Here is a 21,837-nt window from a genome sequence, read left to right on the forward strand (position 1 = left end):
GACATAGACATTAGTTCTAAGGCTTTTATTTCATAATTACATTTTCAGACATGAATCACTTCTGAGGTAAAATGGTTAGTTTTATGCGTTATGCATCATTTATTACATTTGATTTTCAAAATGCCCGTCTTAGGCATAATCCTGTAGCATATACAGTCTTCAGAATGGTTCCTGGAAAATAAACAGAAATGTGATTTAATACTTCCCTTAAATAGACTACATTTACAATAACTTGCAAAAGTATTCAACCCTTGCCATGTTGTCCCATTCTGTGAAATTACAAAGTTATGCATTGACATTTTTTAAACTTAAGTTTATTTTAAAAAACTGAATGTTCAAACTAAATGTGCAAGGATGAGTTATCGTGAATGTTGGTAAAAACTAAAGAAAAAAAAATATTATTAGTATTCACACCCATGAACTCAATATTTGTTGGAAGCACCTTATAGTCCAAAGGTTTTTGTCTAAGATTTATGCCTGTATCGTGCTCCATCTATGTTCCCGTCAGCCTTGACAAGCTTCAAGTAGTACTGTAGTGTAATGCTGCCACCACCATGCTTGACGGTTGCTTGTAGGGATGGTATTGACCGAGTGGTGCTTGGTTGGGTTTTCTTCAGATGTTTCATTTAGGACAAAAAGTTGAAATTTTGTCGTCTCATCACAAAATCTTTTTCTACATGTTTGCAGTACCACTTAAATACTCAGCCACAAAATGCATAAGGGATTTGAGATGGGTTTTCCACTAAGCCATAAAGGCCAGTGGAGTGACAATTACAGTACATGCAGCACATTTTCTCCCATCTAACTGAACTCCATTAGCCTCTCAGTTGCAGCCCCAAACCCTTTTCTTCCTTGCTCAGCTGCTAAGCCCCACTAGGATCTGTCTGGGTGGTATGATACACATTCCGCTTCATATGATTGGCTTCACAGTGCTCAAAGGGGTATTCCTTATTTTTTTCATTTTTAGATCTTTTGTCTAAAAAGTCCTTTTTTACAAGTTTGCTGTATTTATTTATACAAGAAGTTCAGGTGGGTAGCTGCGTCAGCATGCATAGGCAAGCAAAGGACCAAGTAATAGGTTTATTCCATGGTGAAAAGAGGAAAAAAGAAAAGGTTTCAGCTGTGGATCCTTCTTTCTTTCTTCTCTTTTCAGCTTGGAATAAACCTATTACTTGGTCCTTTATTTATACAATATTTTAAATTTCGAAACCTCCTTGGTCTTCATGGTTAAACTTTTGCTTTAAAAATTCACCAGCTGATAGCTAGTTAATTCTTTTTTTTACCTTGAATGTGTGCAGTGTCCTGACTGCAAGCTTTAAAACAACAAAACGTGAAAATTGTGCGAGGGGCTGAATACATTCACAATGCACTCTCCTTTATCTCAACTGCTCTATGTTCCAAGATAATTAGCACATTTCAAGGCATTCTCATGTGAAACAATCACTTAGTGAAAAAAGATTATTTTTTGTAAACATACCGTATTTCCAAGCAACTGTTTTACAAAATACTAAAAAGGTGTCGGAAAGAAACAACAGTACAACTGTCGGGATAGACCAGCTTCTACATGCAGTTCAGACTTATTAAAATGCTTTATATTAACTGTATAAGGCTGGAGTAGACAAATATAATTTACTTGTAGTTGTCAAGCAATTCCATCATGACTGTTTTGTAAAAAACATTTTCTTTTCACACTTAGGAAAAGCAGCGAATAAGAATTTTAATGAAATACTTACTTTCTGGCCAATTCCATTGATATCTCTTCTAGTGACAATCCCTTAGTCTCTGGGATGTACAGAATGACAAAAACCAGAAGTGCAAAACTCATCACTGCATACATGAATATTACATTTGGAAGCCCAGTTTTTTCTGAAATAAGAAAACACGGATTCAACATTCATATAAAATGTGTGTGAAGTGAAGAAAAACATTTTGAGAGTTAGACTTTCTTTAAAACTTGGTAATTACTGCTGTAACACATCAATTTCCCTACGGGATCAATAAAGTCTTATCTATCGAAAGAGCCACAGTTCTCAAAGCTGGTAATATAAATGACAAAACTCCTTATTAAAAAAACTTACACAAAAAGAAACAAAAACCAAATATATCTCTAAGTGAAACCTGGACATGGGTTTAGGATTCATGTCACTTTGTATCCATTGTTGCTAACATTCATATTATGTTAGTACGTACTGTACTTGCTCAAGGCTGATATGAACTCAGGATAAATTGTCAGCTTAAATGAACAGAAGGGTTTCTACATAAAAAAGAAAGAACACAGTACAAGGAGCAGACAAATACGAGTCTAAGACTTGGCAGAACCATGTAGTGTCAGTTGGTGAAATCAAGAGGTAAACAATCTGACGATACAGTTAACTTTCCACTAAATGTAATGAAATGTTACAAGATTAAAGTACCGTGGTCTTCTCTTCAGTAATGCGAACATTCAAACTATGAAATACACTGTGGAATAGTTAAACTAAAGTTCAACGTCTGTTAAATTGATTAAAAAATATGAGGTGGTGCAAGATAAATTGTTTCATTCTCTCTAATTTTACAGTTCCGGTTACTGTGTGTTAAATGTTGAAGAACCGTGCTGAAAGTACCAGAAATAATGCTCCAACAATTCAGATACTGTCTATAGGAACTATCGCTTTATTGATCAAAATCATTAACGGTATAAAATGTGCAGCACTGCAGGTTGTTTTTCCTGTTGTCAGGTTGTCAAAACATCTCCCTGCAATTTCTTCATAAACCATCACTTCAAAGAATAAATAAACGTGGAAGAAAAACAAGTTGTTTTTTACATCCAATACTGTTTTGCTTGGCATCCTAGGAAACTTCATTGAAATGTCCACCCTATCGCCACACAGTTTAAACTCAGGATCAACTAAAGTACTAGATCTTGTCTCAGTTCTTAATGATCACTGGAAAGCCTTCAAAATCTAATAATGAAAATCATTTAATCTGTATACAATCCATTACTCTCAAGGAGTAAAGACTACAGCAAAGGCTATTGCATTTCTTTTTCTTTATTATATTTCCTTTGTCATCTGATGGTGAACACTTCAGCCAGACAGCTCCTGGGCTCAGTTCTGGACTAGGCGCCTTCTGTGTGTAGTCTGTTCTCCGTTTCCAAAATGTACTCCGGTTTCAGTCAGCCAAAGACATACTGGCAAGGCTCTATGATGTCCCTAAATCCTCCCTGTGCTTTTGCATGTGTGCCCTGCAATGGACTGGTGTTTTGTCCAGTGTGTTTTACTGTGCTTACCCAGGTTACCCTTACCAGGAATAATAAAAGATGAGACGTTTTGCAGTTGGGAAAAAAAAAGGTTTGTGTTTCTTACCTGTTATAGTCAGAAATGTCATTGAAATGATTAGGTTAATACCCCAGTTTATTACTGAGGCTGCAGACATTGCCTTGCCTCTGATCCCCATTGGAAATATTTCACTAAGAACCACCCACACCACTGGAAAATAAAACAAAGAACAGAACTGAGATTATACAAGTCAGAACATGAAAGAAACAGCGTTGCAATCTACATGTACCCCATGCCATATGAAACGGAATTCCATTAATGTCAAGTGATTTAGATATATTTTAAGCTCAGCAACCCAGAAGTCAGATTTGGAAAAATAGGTCACACTAAATTTTCGCTACACTCACTCAAATTGCAGAGTCAACAACATTCATGGAAAAAATTCCTCACAGGACTTAGGACAGCTGTGTCAGCAGTCAAGTATGCAAAACTCTTACTAGTATCCATTTACACATTATGCGAGTCTGAAATTGAACACAAAATAGACTTTTTTTTGAAAATGAACTTACTTGGACCAAGACTTATGGAAAATGCAGCAATGTAAACCAGCAGGCTGACCAGGGAGAGCCACTTTAAAGTACTTGATACTTTGGTACTAAATAAACCTGGATTTGGACCTTTAACAGGATTTGTAATATTCCACTCATCATCCATCAACAGTCTTTTGCTTGAGGTGGTTAAATTCACAGTATTTGAGAGATCAGATGAAGAGTTTAAAGCCTTGTTTAAGAAACTTACTCCATGAACTGCAAAACCAGCGGTTGAATTGTGCACCCAATGAGTCTGGTTTAGACTGGAGTGGCTGTCGCAGACACTGGTGACATTTGTGTGGCTTTTCAGAGTTACGACTCCCAGAGTTGTGAGCGAAATAGTCATTAGAACGGCACCGATGCTCAGGAAGGTTTTACTGCCTACACGGTCTACGAACATGACCGCTGGGATCGTGCAGGCCACTTTCACAGCTCCCATGCCCGCCGACGCAAGAGTAGCTGCTTCGTTGCTGTGAAAGCCGACAGATTTAAAAATAGTGGCAGCGTAAAACAGAACGTTGGGTTGCCCGGTCACTTGCTGAAAGAAGACCAGCGCCACACCTATCAGCAGCCTGGTCCTTATGTTGTCCTTTGACCTGAACAAGTCCGAAAAAGTGTACCGGCTTTCCTCTTCCAGGATGGTCTGAATGCTCTGTAGTTCCTCCTCCACCGCAGAAGAAGCCCTCAACCTTTTTAGGACGGCACGAGCCGCTTCGCTTTGACCTTTCTTGACCAAGAAACGGGGGCTCACAGGCAGAAAACACATAGTCCCAGCCTGTAAGACTGCGGGCGGAATCACAATCCCAAACATGTATTTCCAGCCATCGGAAACTGAGGCGAAGACATAACTGAAAACAAAACTCGTGAGAACCCCAATTACAACCATTAGTTCGTACAGTGAGACCAAAAGCCCCCTTTTATTTTGCGGTGCAATTTCCGCTATATAAAGGCACGATGCAATCCCTGACAGGGCTACGGCCATTCCCACCATGATGCGGCCTATAATGAGAGCTGTGTAAGAGACAACACATATCATGAGGAGGGTTCCAATTACAACAAGGAAGGTGGTTACAATGATAGAAAACTTTCTCCCATGCTGGTCTAGCAAAAATCCTCCACCAAGAGAGAGTAAAAGGGCCCCAAATAACAGAGAGCTAACCACCATTTCCTGTTCCTGACATGTGAGGGATAATATGTCCCTTAGTTGGAGGAGCACACCAGATACTACTCCCATTTCGTAGCCCAGCATGAATCCACTAATAGCAGCAATCACTGAGGCCAGGAAGATGAAATTGCCACACCCTAAAAAGTTGAAAAAGAAAAACAAATAAGCAGGAGAAAAAAGGAAAGATGATGTCATTAGCTATGTCCTCTGAAAAACTTTTACCACAGGCACAGACAAATACACTGTTCGCATGTTCCCAGAAAAAGCACTGCTGAACAACAAGTGGGTACACGGGCAGCTCCTCCATAGTTAGTAAAAAAAACTTGTTTTGATAATTGTTCTCCTTCAACTGTTTTCCTTTCCATCACAAAGGTGATAGGTAATGCCCATCTTTTAAAAAAAATGCAGAAATGCTTCCTCAACCCTACATGTACGAATTTCTATGAAGTTTTCTCCCCAGCTGTAAACACATACAGTAAGAGCTCTGGAGAGTTTACTCTGGAATGTGGTTATTAATTTGTGTGACCAAGATTATTCCTGCAGGGAGTAAGAAGCTTAGGCGAGTGCTTCAGCAGTTTACAGCCTGGCCTTCCTGAGGCTGGACTCTCACAGAAAAGTTTTACTTCAGTTTAGTTTTTACCCAATGCCTTTGCAATCTCAGACTGATCACACAGAAAGCTGTATTTAAAGTTACTGATGCTGCTAATTATTACAATATGAATTATGCTTTTGTCCCAGAGGTTTTCTGTTACCAAGTTTTGTTCCAGCTGGCTGATACAACAGCTTTGGAATCCACAACCCCTTGCACGACTTTTTTAACCTATCAATATATTCAAAGGTAATCACAGTACAAATGTTCAGGTGGCTGTGACAGTATTAGTGCACATTTCCATTCATTCATTTTCTACCCACACACAGTGTTGCTGGGGAGCCAGAGCCTATCCTGGCAAGCAACAAGAGCAAGGCAGGAAGACAGTCCATCACAGAGCAGACACACACTCACACCAGGGCCAGTTGTCCCAGATTTTTCCAGGCCAATTAACCTAGCAACACTGTTTGTTTGGATAGTGGGAGCACCCAGAGGAAACCCACGTGAACACAGAGAACAAAAACACCTTGCAAATATTTTACTTATCAGCTGTCTCAATTTGGATGCATATAGTGAAGACAGAATGTCACGTTGTATTACTGATTTGTTTCATTCCTACACTTTGACAAAAGAGAGGATCCTTGGTTCTGCAGCTTTTCATTTTATTAACAAATTACACATTTGTAAGTTTTAGAAACAACTCCCACTGTAAGCTGTGTTATGAATATATTCCAGCATGTGCTTATATGAAAATGTGTTGTTGCATTACTAAGTGAATGAGATGTATTTTTGTACCATATTTAATTAAAAACCTTATCTTGTCACAACCATTTCTTTCATTCAAAAATATAATTTTGTGCAGAATTTATTTAACCCCAGAGAGAGTGGGCATTGTCTAAGGCCTTTTAATGAACAGAAATACTGAAAAAAACATGAAAAATAGGGTATAGTGCTGAATAAGATTATTTAGAAAAGAATGGACTGAAATGAAATTAAAATGTCAAAATGTGTATTTTTGTTACCAGTATATGTATCAATGACTCCTGTCTGCCATCAATGCATTCATCATTAATTTGTTTATCTGAATTGTCCCTATGTGTGTCAAATATGTTAAAAACCTAATACGTGCCAAAGAGACAAAGGTATGAGAATATAAAGTATAAAGGTATAACATTCAAGAAACAATCTTTTGTTAGCATTTCCTTGTATGCTGGATAGCTGAGACACTTACCTGACTTCTCGGTTTCTACATTCTTCTCAGGAGATATTTCTAAAGTCTGATCTTTTGTAAAAGTCCAATATTTATAGTTTCCTGTGACAGTGCCATCAAGATCCATTCTTTCACTGATTTTTTCCCAGTGCCAGCTGAGACTCGTTCTTAAAAGGGGAAGCAAAAGAAATCAGAAAATTGTGATTTTTAAAAATTACAAACACCTCTTAACACTTATTACTCAAACATCTACTAAACCCTTATTACTTCATGACTTCGAAATAGTATGATCAAACACTATTTTGATGTCTATAATGTAAGTCAAAAATAATATTTTGCGGATTAGCAGTAATACCTCACAAAACGTTTTGTTAACAATTACAGAAGGATAGAACATAAACACAAAAATGTTGAACAGATTTAAAAACAATATATGTACATTCAATCCATAAACAAACCAATATTACATTTACAGTGAATATAGAGAGAGTGATTTCAATGTTTTAAAAATTGTCTTCATGAATGTAAATTAGAGATAGTGTTCCATAATGAAAGTACTATTTTTGTTCCATGATCAAACAGCAGCTGATGACACTATTAAAGATACATATCCCATGTAGAAAAATACAGAGAATACTGTCACATTGAGCCACGTGTTTGATATCCATAGGGTAAGGGCTTCAGTCTAGACACGGCTGACTTCATCCACTCACAGAAACACCAGAATGATGGCTTTTCTCAGGGATCAGTCTTAGCACCTTCTCTTTTTGAGGCATACAGAAATTGCTTGTCTGTGACCAAGACAAGTCTGTGCCTGTGGCAGCTTGTGACATCTCCACTCAGAATGACATATTTACTAGTGACATGTAGTATATCTCAAGAGTACTGCCTGAAATGGTGCCTTCAGTCATCTACTTCAAAGACTGTCTTCAGTGTTTTTCTTTTGAACAAAACCAGTGCCTTTCATGAATTCTTTTTTATAGAAGTTTACTGTGATATAATAGGGCAAAAATTATATTCAAGATAGGTGTAGAAAAAACTGTGAAAATGTAATAGATCATGCACAGGAATGGCAATGCATGATACTAACTGTCAAAAAGGGAAAGTATACAGTCTGTAAGCAGGCAAATCACGGGACAACAGTTAAACTACATGCATCCATTATAGAATTATAGTTTTATCACCATTATCCTTAATGGCTAATTCTCCCCTTCACCACTCACTATCCTACAAAATAACTCCTCCCATAACATCACTTAAAAACATCACAACATGAAATAACCTACCAAACCTGAGGCCTCAAGTTTACACTCATCTGCACTTACAGTCAGTTATTCAGTTACAGCAGAATACTGTGCTCCTGACACGGCCCACTCATAGCATAATAAACTTTCACCCCTCCCACCAGCAGCAATCCTCCGATTCACTGGTTGGCCAAGCTTTCACCATACAGACACTACTGAAAGGACCTAATTAGCATATTATACTAAACTTATTGGAATACTATACCTCCAGTCAATTTCGATCTGTTCTACCACCAACAGTACAGTTTCTTTCAAGGTTATTAATGCGATCATTCATTCTGGGCTTCTCTGACAACAAACTAGCTCAATAAGCTGAAAGTTGATGCTCAAGAACAACATTTCTATCCCTGAAACATTATATCCAGGATATATCTACTTCTAAACGAGGCCTGAGTCTTCTTAGGTCCATAAATAAAAAAACAGTTTATTATATTCTCAAAAATGTGTCAAGAATGACTAAAGTTTGGATCCATGCACTTTTGTTTCTTCCTCTGGCTCGTGTAAAAAAGGGAAGAAAATAAATGATTTACTCAAAATGCACTACTGAATTCTGAAAATGAAATCAAAATAACAAAACCTTTGAAGTGCTCCACTAATCCTGTTTATTAGAAATTAATTTCATTATATGGAATAAACATTATTAGTTTGACGCAAAAGAGAATATGAGATTTCTGAGCAAAGCCAGATGTTATGCAAAGACACATGTTGCAAAATGTTATATATAAGTCGAAAAATATGTTTAAAGGCATATAATAAAAATATGAACGGTTTTAAAATTCATTTTTTTTAGTTTCGCATTACTCTTTATTAGTTCCAACTTGTTTCCTGCTTTTCCAGTCGAACGTGAACAATTGGAAAAAAACTATTTTACTCATTTGTAGAACACAGTACTGCAGCATTGGCGTTTTGCCGTAATCTTAAAACATATTATTTCATTTTTTGATACTAATACCATCCCAGGTGAATAGCAAAACAATAACTGTGGGAATCATGAATAAGTACGAGCATCACCCTGCCTTTCCATCATCATTCGGGGAGGAGCTGCACTTCCAGAGCATAGCCTAAGGCCGTCTCAAGTAAAGCAGTATTGCAACGTACGAGAGCTACAATAAGAAAGTACAAACCAAGTGTGCACAGTGTCTCTTTACAACAGTTTTCATTCGGTTATTTCACTGAATACTGATTAATGCCATTATCATCAATAAAGTTAATTGGACTTTTCTAAAGCGTTTCTGATTTATAGTAAAACAAATCTTTAAAAAATTATAATTAAAAAAATAGGAAATGCAGCACTGAAGAAATGCAAACTATTTACAGCTTACAATGTTTTCTTACCTATCCCTGTCGTTTGCAAAACATGAATAGCTAGTTGCCGAGCTTGTTTAACGTGAAATCTCGTTTGTTGAACTTTGTAGTTGTCCTGGAAAGCACATACTGATTCCTTGTTTTTAAGAGCTGGTCCGCAAGACTCCGCCCACCAGATACTGAATATTGAACACAGGAAGCTCATTTTAAACTGTCCCGTTTACTCAATGCAGACGTCACAATGCTTTAAATATGACGAAAGATTACACTACATACTACGCGACAAGGGATTTAAATTTCAAACAGGCGTAAAATGAACATTGTGAGATTAATCTGAGTTGGTAGTTAACCATAGTTTCCAATACCAGTTTAATTCAGTGCCTTCACTATTTGTCCCATTAATATTACGTGTGTATTATGTGTTTTATAAATATAATGAGTAATATGTTAACGATAACACGCAATACATCCAATAAGAAAATTATTAAGATAAATACTTTTTTCTCCTATCCGATTAACAGCATTCATGTAAACGATTAATAATTACAGTGTTAAACTTACCATTGCAATAGCATAATAGAGCATATTCATAACACTGGGAACATGTTAGATGAACATGTTGTACAATTATAATGGTAATCTTATAACACTATGTGTCACAATCCTCATTTTATATAGCACACTTCTTATCAAGGCATTCAACAAACTATACAATTTTAAATAAAAACAATACATACATTATACAATTGTCTCCATTTGACAAACAGCCATGTTAATATTTTTAATTGAAGCTACCTAAAGCTTCATCTTATACTTTTGAGTATGCTGTACATTTTTGTTTTTTTTTTGTCTGTATGAAAATGTCATGATCTGTTTTGTTACTGAAATTGATAGAATTTCAAGAGCAATAAAAGAGAATCAAAATCCAAGATTAATAAGTGCTGTACTGTATTTGGCTTTAATTGAAACAAATGAAAAAAATCACATACTTAAAACAGTAAGAGTAAACAGTAACAGTATAGAGCAACAAACTGTCTGGTTATATTTTCACAACCAATCAATTAAATAGGGGAAAATATAACATTTTACTTAATAATAATTGCTTACACTATATTTTTTCTGGACACTCCACTCAAAGCGCTTTACAGGTAATGGGGACTCCCCTCCACCACCCCCAGTGTGCAGCCCCACCTGGATGATGCGACGGCAGCCATAGTGCGCCAGAACACTCACCACACATCAGCTATCAGTGGGGAGGAGAGAAGAGTAATGAAGCCAATTCATAGAGGGGGATTAATATTAATAAAGGCTATGATTGGGAAGGACCAATGGGAAATTTGGCCAGAACACCAGGGTTACACCCCTACTCTTTTCAAGAAACACCCTGGGATTTTTAATGACCACAGAGAGTCAGGACCTCAATTTTACATCTCATCCAAAGGACAGCACCTGTTTTACAGTATAGTGTCCCCATCACTATACTGGGGCATTAGGACCCACATGGACCACAGAGTGAGCACCCCCTGCTGGTCCCACTAACACCTCTTCCAGCAGCAACCTTAGTTTTTCCCAGGAGGTCTCCCATCCAGGTACTGACCAGGCTCACACCTGCTTAGCTTCAGTGGGCTGCCTGTTGTGAGTTGCAGGGTGATATGGTTGCTGGCTGTGTGGACTACAAATCTTTTTATAAATGCTATTAAGCCAATAATGATAGCGCATGATAAAAATCAATCGCTTTCTGATTTCAACTTCTCTCAATAGTTTTAAACTATAAATGCAACTATTACATGATTAATAATGTAAATTAGCTCATTTGAGAAATACAGTAGCTAAAGAAAGTCTACAGTATACAGTTTTTCAAAAGAAACACATTTTGTGGTCTAACAACTTGAAAGCAAGCCATATTAAATCAGAATTAATTTTATGTTTATTTGCACAATGTGACACAAAACTTTCATGTGAAAATCAAATGCCCATACATTGTGAAAAGGAGTTACAAATGAAAGCCTAGGAAAATTGGTTTGATAAGTGTTACACACCCCGTAGAAATAGCAATTGTAAATTTGCTCTGGTGTAACTAGATGCTTTCCACATCACACAACAAAATAATAATAATAAACTTTATTTTATATAGCACCTTTAAAGGTGGCTTCTCTCGATAGAGGAGACCGTGGAAGGTGGGGTGAAGAATGGAACCAGTTAAGTAAAGGCTTTTCTGAAGAAGGTTTTGAGTCTAGATTTGAAGGAGTTTAGAGAAGGTGACTCTCTGATATCCTTGGGCAAAGAGTTCCAGAGCTTGGGGGCATAACAGGAGAAGGCCCTGTCACCCATACAATGTAGACGGGCTTGGGGGACAGTAAGGAGGGCAGAATTTGAAGAGCGGAGGTTGCGAGGTGGGGAGTAAGGTGATAATAGTTCAGACAGGTATTGAGGTGCCAAGCCATGCAGAGCCTTATAGGTGAGCATGAGGATTTTAAAGTCTACTTTAATTTGACCAGAAGCCAGTGCAAGGACTCCAGGATAGGAGTAATGTGAACACTTGCACTAGACCTGGTCAGGATTCTGGCTGCTGAATTTTGGACATACTGCAGTTTGTCCTGCAAAATAATGAGCCTCCACGTGTGTTCAATTAAAGTGATTCTGAATTTTTCATTATAAAACCAGCTGTTCCTGTAGGTCACCTCTGCTGGTTAGTGCATCTTAAAGTAAAGAGTCAATGGGCAATAAGGAGCTATCAAAATCTTACTGCATAAAGCTGTGTAAAGGTACAGAGCGGGAGATTCATATTTAAAGATTTTAGAGGCCTTAAATATCCCTTCAAGCATAGTCAATTCAATTAATAAGAAGTGGAAAGTGTTTGGCTCCACCAAGACTGCTTAGATCACGCTGTGCATCCAAACTGAATGACGAACAAGAAGAAAACTGATCACATAGGCTTCCAAGAGGCCAACGGCAACTTTGAAGAGCTACAAGCTTTTATGGCCAAGACTAATCATAATGTGCATTCAACCGTCCATCCATCCATGTGGCAACAACCATGCCAACAGCAGAATTTGTTCCATTACAACATATCTGTTTCACTACAACTGCACTAATATGACATATCTGAAAGGACTGCTAGCATAACTGTGCTGTCTTTTGTCTGGTTAAGTTGTTAAATCTGAGATGGTAGGAGTCATTGATTGTAGAATTTAGACTTGACAAAATATTTCGATCTCATACGTACAGTGGGCATGTTTTATGTAATATATATGTCCCTTCTAAGATAAGAAAGTAAAAATGATGACAAATAAGAGGAGACCATTTAGCCCTCCTGCATTTTGTACTGTTCCCTCTTGTGTTTCACTTTTGATTAAAGTCAAGATTTGCACAATAGGTGGCTGCATCAACATGCGTAGGTGGTGAAGGAACAAACAAAGGTTTATTCCAAACCAAAATTATCCTGAAACTAGGATCGCACCTTCCCCCTTATCTCAACGACAGACTCGTTTCCTTCTAATCCTCTCTATTCATTTGCAGGTTTTGACTTCACACCTCTCTTCACCCCTCTCGACTTCACACCCCCTGAGTGTCCACTCTGCTCCTCCCCTGCTCCCGGCTCCTCTCCACTCCTGCCTTTTGTTCTCCCTTTCTTTAGCAGCTGCTGATTTCCCACTCTTTCTCACACCCAAAGAAAGGCTCCACAGCTGAAACTTTGTGTTTCTTTCCTTCTCTTTTCATCATGTGATTTTCACAATGTGTTTGAAAACTTGAATTATATCCTACTTGTTCTAGGTATCTCTGTCCAAGACTAAAAAGGATGATTTCTTTCAGCTTGACAGTCAGTCAATGTAGAAAATATCTTTAAGTCTAAGGATACATATGCTTGCTCTTCTCTGGACTGATACCAGAGCAATGTTTAAAATATATATATATATGATGTTTTTACCACATGCATTTAATATTCTGCACTTATTTACATAAAATGTAATCTACCAGGTGCTTGCTTAGTCTTGAATTTTAGCTCAGTCTTTTTGCATTTCATTTGCTGCTTCTACGTTATTTGCTAATTCTCCTATTTTCCTATCATCTGCAAACTTGCCTAGATTACTTTCTATACCATTATCAAGATATAAATTAGAATGAGCATTCGGACTCCAATTCCTGTGGGCCTTCACCATTACATCACTCCGATCTGAGCATTGACCCCTTATCTGTACTCCTTTCCTATTAACTAATTTGGAATCCATGCACATTTTCCTGAATGCCTCCAATCTGTAAGATTTGAAATTTAATCTTAACCAGCATTTTCATTGAAAGCCTTCTAAAAAACCTAAATATACCATGTAATACGCTCTGTGTGCATCTACTACTTGCTCATTCGATCAACTCTAAAACGTTGGTTAAGCCAGACCTACCTTTTCCAAATCCATTTATTTCCAATGCCACATCTCCATACAAGCAATCATCTAGTTATAATAATATCCATAACCTTACATCAGTTCAGAGTTATCGATATATAATTAACTGATTAATTTTCTCACACTTATGAAGGATGGGTACTGGGTACTAGAAATTGTCCATTTGCTGGGTACCACATTGAGTGACTGATGGAAGAGTTGTGTCAATGGCTTCTGAATAAGATCTCTTGTTTCCGTGACTGCAGTTGGCAAGATGCCATCAGGCCCTGGGGTTTTATTAATCTTGACTGCTTCTAATACCGGAAATGTATTTAGTGTATGCGTCTTTTATGCTGATATTTTTTAATACAGAACTTGTTAACTTTGAGTGTCCAGAAAAGTGCTATATAAGTATAAGGAATTATTAACTTCTCATTTGGTAAACACCTGAGTGAAATACTTATTTAGTACATCAGCCATTCCCTTCCATTTTCACTATATTTCCCAGGATTGTATTAGAAGATACATTTTACTTAATCATTAATGGTTCTTTTTCTGTCAAAGTTCTGCAAGAATGCTTCATTATTTATTTTAGCCTGCATTGCTGTATTTCTTTCTATCTTTGCCTTGGCTTTTCTTGTATCCTTTCTCATCTGTGCTCTGACTCATTTCTTCTAAATCTGCTTTCCTTAAAATGTCATCTTCAAAGCAAATCATGTTGTGATCACCGTTCCCCGATGTTTCTCTCACCTCTATTTGCATCACTCCGACTTGATTGTTTGAAAAGTCAAGATCTGTACAATCATTTCCTGAATGTTGAATGTGCTCCAACAAACTGGAAAAGAAAGAAATTATTATTGTTGTCTGCCATTTCTGTTCATGCTACTCAAGTGACTACCAGGGACTACACTGGGACTGTAAGGCTTTTTATCACTGTTGTTGGTGTGGTTTTTGTTCCCTTTCAATTTATTTTTATTTTATCAGCTTCAGAGGGAGAGTCAGTCACTCAGGATTGCCAGAAACATAAAACAAGTGCTTGATAGATGTAGCTCCAATTCTGCAGTGCAGTCAGAGTGTAGGAGTTGCATTTCTGCATTTCTGCTCATTCAGATTCACTGTTGTTGCTGACACAATGAGGATACGGGGCCAGCATTTTGTCCTTGATCGCCTGCTATAACTGGTAGTAGGGTTGGTGTTTTCTCTCCAGCTTTCTCTAAATCCAAGTGCCAAGATGACTCAAACACATGCATCTCTCAATAGAGCATTGGATGCAATCAATAAATCACCAACTTCAAATATTTAAATTGGACTATTGGAGTAATTGTGGATATTTATTATAACAGGGCACACAACTGGGGGGATGTATAAAACCTGTATGTTTGTTTTATTATATTTAAAAAACAAAAAGAAATGTTCAGGGAGACACATCGGTATTGTGATAATGAAGTGATACCACTTTCATCTTATGTGAAAAGATGTGAGTGTGATACAAATTGTACCATGGTAGACATAAAAGGTGCTGTCTAATGACATTATTTTTTATTTCAAATAATGTATTCTCAATAGAGAATCTATGCAGGAAGGATAATTGCTTACAATATTGCAATATTGTTATATTGCACTTTTAAAGAAGAACTACATACAGTACAGGGAAGGACTTAATGCTAAAGCAGATATGTATTTAATCAGTCTTCTTGTTGAATCCAAATGCTTTTAATAAGAAACAAAGCACTTCTTTTGCACATTGCTTGCGGCAGTCTAGTATTGTGCTTACAGTGCTCCCCCTTGTGGTGGACAATACGTGTTTTAAAGCTTTTAAAGTTCACGTATAACTAGGCATTAAAGATCACATCATATTGCTTTCAGTAATTGCTTATCCAAGATAATAATCAAATACAATCATGGTGACCCAGAGTCTAGCTTGGGAAGTACTGGGCTCAAGAGAGGATACATCCTGGATGGGGCACTAGTCCATTGCAGGGCTCACAGACAGAAACTAGAACAAACTCACACCAGGGCCAATTTAACAGAAACCAATTAACCTCCCAGCATGGGAGAACATACAACCGCCACAAAGATAGCAAGTGGAACCTGGACCCCAGCACTGCCAGGCAGCAACGCTTCCTGCTACTGTGCTACTGGGTCACCCTTGCAAGTAACCGTCAGATGTAAAATAAATTCAATTTCTGTTCTACTAAAGATGGTACTTTGCATTGTTCTCTGACATTCATAAATGTCATAAAATTATTTTTGAAATGTTCATATTTAACTACAGTATATGAACTATATACAATATGCTGGTGAACCAAAGAAATTCAACAGTCAGGTCTAATGACTTTAGTGTATGCATAAGCACATTACAAACTCAAGATTTCATCAAGAAACACCACACATTGTCATACGGAAAACATTACAGTTAATTCACCATTCTTTGAAACCCTGACATGGATATTACTGAAGGTGCCAGTCTGGAGGTGTGATTAGGACTCTTGTCTCAGAAGTGGACATTTGGGAGTTCAAAGAGGGAACTGCTGTTGTGCCTTTGAGCAAATGGTTTCATTAAAATGCCCAGTTTTATAAATGGGTGCTAATATAAGTGGCTTTGCCCAGAATCACAGTTATCCAAATCGAATGAAATAGATGATGATGATGATTGTTAATAATAACGATAATAACAACAACAACAATAATAATAATCACCATCATCATCATCATCATCATCATCATCATCTATACATTCATTTTCTAGTGCCTTTCTTCCAACTCTGGGTCGCAGGGGAGCCTAAGCCTATCCCGGCGAACAACAAGCACAAGGCCGGGTACACCCTGGACAGTATGCCAGTCCATCCCAAAGTACACACAAACACAAACACTCAAACCAGGAAAACGTTCTCGGAAGCCAATTAACCTACCAGTATCTCTTTGGATTGTGGGAAGAACCTGGAGTGCCTGGTGAAAACCCCCATGAACAAGGGGAAAACATACAAGCTCCACACAGACAGCTCAGTTCCAGAACTGAACTCAGGGCACCAGCAATGCTAACCACTGCACACCAGAGGCGATTTTGTGTTGAATTAATCGGTCCCTAGGTTATTGCATGTCCACCATTTCACAGACTGGCTTAAACAATGCAATGGTTGTATCTTCTCTCACATCTAGCGGGGCAAAAACAACCCACCATTCTCTTTCCACCTCAGAATCTCTTTCACCCACAGTGACTGTGTCTTTCGGCTGTCAAATATTTTATCCCTGAACATTTCAGAGATATTGTTTTTCCTGGTGTTAGAGAAATTTTGCAAGAAATTAGTATTTGATTGATCATTTAGGATACTTTACTCTTAAAAGATAAATTTAGGACTGATATATGTTGTCTAGGTTCAAAAGAAAGGACAGAATTGCTAGCGTGAATGACTAAACTTCATTCACACAGGCAATAGGAAAATGAACACTGAACACTGCACAAAATAATAACACTTAACTTCTGTTTGCTTATAGGCTGGAATATTGCCATCTGTAGAGCAGAAAATTGAGTTTTCCCCAAGGCCCACTGTCAAAACCCTCTAGCTGTAGTCTTGTAGTCTTTTAGTCTGTACAGTGCCTTGCGAAAGTATTCGGCCCCCTTGAACTTTTCAACCTTTTGCCACATTTCAGGCTTCAAACATAAAGATATAAATTTTTTATTTTATGTGAAGAATCACCAACAAGTGGGACACAATTGTGAAGTGGAACGAAATCTATTGGATTTTTTAAACTTTTTTAACTAATAAAAAAATGAAAAGTGGAGCGTGCAAAATTATTCAGCCCCCTTGCGTTAATACTTTGTAGAGCCACCTTTTGCTGCGATTACAGCTGCAAGTCGCTTGGGGTATGTCTCTATCAGTTTTGCACATCGAGAGACTGAAATTCTTGCCCATTCTTCCTTGCAAAACAGTTCGAGCTCAGTGAGGTTGGATGGAGAGCGTTTGTGAACAGCAGTTTTCAGCTCTTTCCACAGATTCTCGATTGGATTCAGGTCTGGACTTTGACTTGGCCATTCAAACACCTGGATACGTTTATTTGTGAACCATTCCTTTGTAGATTTTGCTGTATGTTTGGGATCATTGTCTTGTTGGAAGATAAATCTCCGTCCCAGTTTCAGGTCTTTTGCAGACTCCAACAGGTTTTCATCCAGAATGGTCCTGTATTTGGCTGCATCCATCTTCCCTGTCCCTGCTGAAGAAAAGCAGGCCCAAACCATGATGCTGCCACCACCATGTTTGACAGTGGGGATGGTGTGTTGAGGGTGATGAGCTGTGTTGCTTTTACGCCAAACATATCGTTTTGCATTGTGGCCAAAAAGTTCGATTTTGGTTTCATCTGACCAGAGCACCTTCTTCCACATGTTTGGGGTGTCTCCCAGGTGGCTTGTGGCAAACTTTAGACGAGACTTTTTATGGATATCTTTGAGAAATGGCTTTCTTCTTGCCACTCTTCCATAAAGGCCAGATTTGTGCAGTGTAAGACTGATTGTTGTCCTATGGACAGACTCTCCCACCTCAGCTGTAGTTCTCTGCAGTTCATCCAGAGTGATCATGGGCCTCTTGGCTGCATCTCTGATCAGTCTTCTCCTTGTCTGAGCTGAAAGTTTAGAGGGATGGCCAGGTCTTGGTAGATTTGCAGTGGTCTGATACTCCTTCCATTTCAAGATGATCGCTTGCACAGTGCTCCTTGGGATGTTTGAAGCTTGGGAAATCTTTTTGTATCCAAATCCGGCTTTAAACTTCTCCACAACAGTATTACGGACCTGCCTGGTGTGTTCCTTGGTCTTCATGATGCTCTCTGCGCTTTCAACAGAACCTTGAGACTATCACAGAGCAGGTGCATTTATACAGAGACTTGATTACACACAGGTGGATTCTATTTATCACCATCAGTCATTTAGGACAACATTGGATCATTCAGAGATCCTCGCTGAACTTCTGGAGTGAGTTTGCTGCACTGAAAGTAAAGGGGCCGAATAATTTTGCACGCCCCACTTTTCATTTTTTTATTAGTTAAAAAAGTTTCAAAAATCCAATAGATTTCGTTCCACTTCACAATTGTGTCCAACTTGTTGGCAATTCTTCACATAAAATAAAAAATTTATATCTTTATGTTTGAAGCCTGAAATGTGGCAAAAGGTTGAAAAGTTCAAGGGGGCCGAATACTTTCGCAAGGCACTGTAGCTTGCCTGAGGCACAGGTGGGTGTATAAACCCCAGATGATGTTATTCAGGTCTGCCACTCAAAACATGACAGCAGTACCATGATGCATTTGACAATCATGAAGGCCAAGACAAACTTTGAATATTTGTGTTCACATATATTGCTGTTTAAGAAAAGGTCATTTAATGTTCTGTATTGTAAGAAAAAAAAGCTCAGATAAAGTAATTGGAATCAGAATCAATCAGAGAAATATACACCACTTTAAAGTGAATAAAACAGTAATATTCTGAATGTTAATTAAGATGTTCATGCACATGATGAGTCACTTTTCAATTCTAATCAAGACAAATGAAATGAAACATACTAAATTCAGTTACACAGGCTGGGAAGGTTGTTGGTGTGGAGGTCTTTTTAATTTTAAATGTACCCGACACATATTACATTTTCCAATACACTGAGCAGACGTAATCATGGAAAACAAAATCTCATTAAATGTATGCCTTTGGTTCTGTTATGAATAAAAACAAAACCATCACCAGCATAAAAACATGTTTTATCCTTTTGTTATATTTATATACAGACCCTGTTGTAAGTGTGACCATGTTTGTTTCTGGTGTTCCATCCAGGATGTATCCTGCCTGATGCCCATTGCTTGCTGGGATGGGAGATGGATACCCCAAGATCCTGTATTGGATAAAGTGTTTAGAAAGTGAATGGAAGTTTTATATATATATACAAAAATAATTTTTATTATTGCTAATTACAATATGTATGCTTTTTATCAAGGGACTAAAATGAAGGACTCTGTTGTGACACAGAGAATATTTCTAGCACGTCTGTGTCCCTGTATAATTTTGTCCACCAGAGTGTGTCACAGTCCTGTGTAATCTGCTCTTTGCAGTAGTCACACTGAACAGGCCTGCAAGACAAGGAGTCACTCTGGCCCCTTGTGACACTGGTCACAGGGAGAACTCTGGGCGTTCAGGACTGAAAGAGCCTCAGTTTAAGATAAAAAGAAATCACTTGTTTTACTTATCACAGTCAAATTTGTTAAAGGACTGTAGATTTTGATTTGATTTGATGGCTAGCCATAAAACCTGTTTGGTGCAGTACAGCATGATCAATAGACCTATAATATAAAACTATGTAAAAAAAACAGAGCCTCTTCCTGATTGATGGTAGCGGGTAGGAATGGATGTTACCTGTTTTTATCATTATCAACAAGGGCATTATTAGTAACAGTAATAACAGCGATGCACCTGCTGGGAATATAAGGGCTATCTAAGTTTTAACCCATTTTGTAAATATTTTAATCAGTTTAAATTAAATCCTATGTAAAAAAATGTGATCTTTTGGAACTGCATTATTCTGACTTAAATCTTATCATTAAAGTTTTCTATGCAAGTTGTTAATTTTTTGGCAAATACTTATATAGGTTTATACAGTATAAACTTATCAGAAACATACACACTATAGCTCTCTCTCAGTTCAGTCACAAAGTCAGAAGTAGAAATGTGAGTTCCTTCAAAGAGACATTCTTTTAGGATAGCTCTCCAATTGGAGACATGTCTGAGTGCTTTAACAGTTGACAAAATAAAGAGTAAATTTTCAGTATGGACTGTCAAATATTGTTTTCAAACTGTAGTACTGTTCAATAAAATTAACAGTAATTGTTATATGTTGGGGTGGCACAGCGGCGCCCTGATTAGCAGTACTGTCTTGCAGCACTGTAGCCCTGGGTTTGGTTCTGGACCAGGGGGGCTATCTGTGTGAAGTTTGCATGGTCTCCTCACGTTCACATGGGTTTCCTTTGGGTTCTCCGGTTTCCTCCCAATCCAAAGACATACTGGTAAGTCTATTGGCTTCTGGGAAAATTGGTCCTGGTGTGAATATGTGCGTTTGTCAGTGTATGCCCTGCAATGGACTGGTGTCCCATCAAGGGTGTACCCTGCCTTGTGCCTGTTGCTTGCTTGGATAGTTGCCAGCTCCCTCATGACTCTAAATTGGGTGAAGCAGTTTGAAAATGGAGGGATGAGAATGTCATATTTCTCCTTAAAAGAATACTTCTTCCTTCATATTTGATGTTTTTCAAGTCAGTCAAATGTGAACGGAGAAAAGAATCTGGGAAAATACAGATTCTTATAAATCCATTTTGATTCTAAAAAAAAATCCAAGAGTTCTTACACATTAAGCGCAGACATTTCAGGTTTCAGAATAAGAACTACCCTTAAGTGTTGTAAATGAGAAAATGTCAGTCAGGCACTTGAAAGCAGAATATATTTTTTAGTTTGACTGTGCATATAATATAGTGACTCATGTCACCCCTAACCCTTCAAGGCAGTTTCAAGACCAGGAAGCATTCCCAACGTTAGTTGAATAGTTGTTCCCAATTATTGCTCAGACTAGTTTTTACATCAGTATTTTAGGACTCACATTTCAATGTCAAAATCTATGATAAGGATAAACTCTTCTCAGCCCCAAAGTTTTTCTGCTAAACACGGCCCACGCAAGCTAATTTGTTCATCCATTTCTGCAGAATCTTTCAAAAAGTTTTCCCAATTTATTACTCAAAGAAACTGACTGACCTTGAGGATCGTTTTCTAGTCATATATTGCGTAATATACTGAAGAAATTAAGCACAGAACTCACTTCCTAAAGTTCCGTCTTATTACCAAGACAAGTGTAAGAAACATGTATGAGTAAAACTACCACTGTTCCAGGGATCGATAGGTTATTCTGAGAACTGCCTTTTTACATGTTGTAAAAGAGTAAAATATTTAACAGACTTTAGTTAAAAATGCCAGAATGTCATTTCTGTACCTATGCAAAATGACCTCCAAAAGTGAGAACAAAAA

The 21,837-nt window shown here is 37.7% G+C and overlaps 1 protein-coding gene across 1 annotated transcript; it reads right to left on the reverse strand.

Moving 5' to 3' along the window:
* Positions 1-10: 10 nt before the first annotated feature.
* Positions 11-9,587, reverse strand: slc2a12 (solute carrier family 2 member 12). Its single transcript, XM_015348771.1, has 6 exons — positions 9,451-9,587; positions 6,833-6,978; positions 3,827-5,149; positions 3,345-3,467; positions 1,734-1,866; positions 11-171 (listed from the first exon to the last, which is right to left on the reverse strand). The coding sequence occupies exons 2-6, from the start codon at positions 6,936-6,938 to the stop codon at positions 96-98; spliced, it is 1,761 nt and encodes a 586-aa protein (XP_015204257.1). The 5' UTR covers positions 6,939-6,978; positions 9,451-9,587; the 3' UTR covers positions 11-95.
* Positions 9,588-21,837: the final 12,250 nt, after the last annotated feature.

The sequence above is a fragment of the Lepisosteus oculatus genome, chromosome 2 (genome assembly GCF_040954835.1).
Source record: "Lepisosteus oculatus isolate fLepOcu1 chromosome 2, fLepOcu1.hap2, whole genome shotgun sequence".
Classification (NCBI taxonomy): domain Eukaryota; kingdom Metazoa; phylum Chordata; class Actinopteri; order Semionotiformes; family Lepisosteidae; genus Lepisosteus; species Lepisosteus oculatus.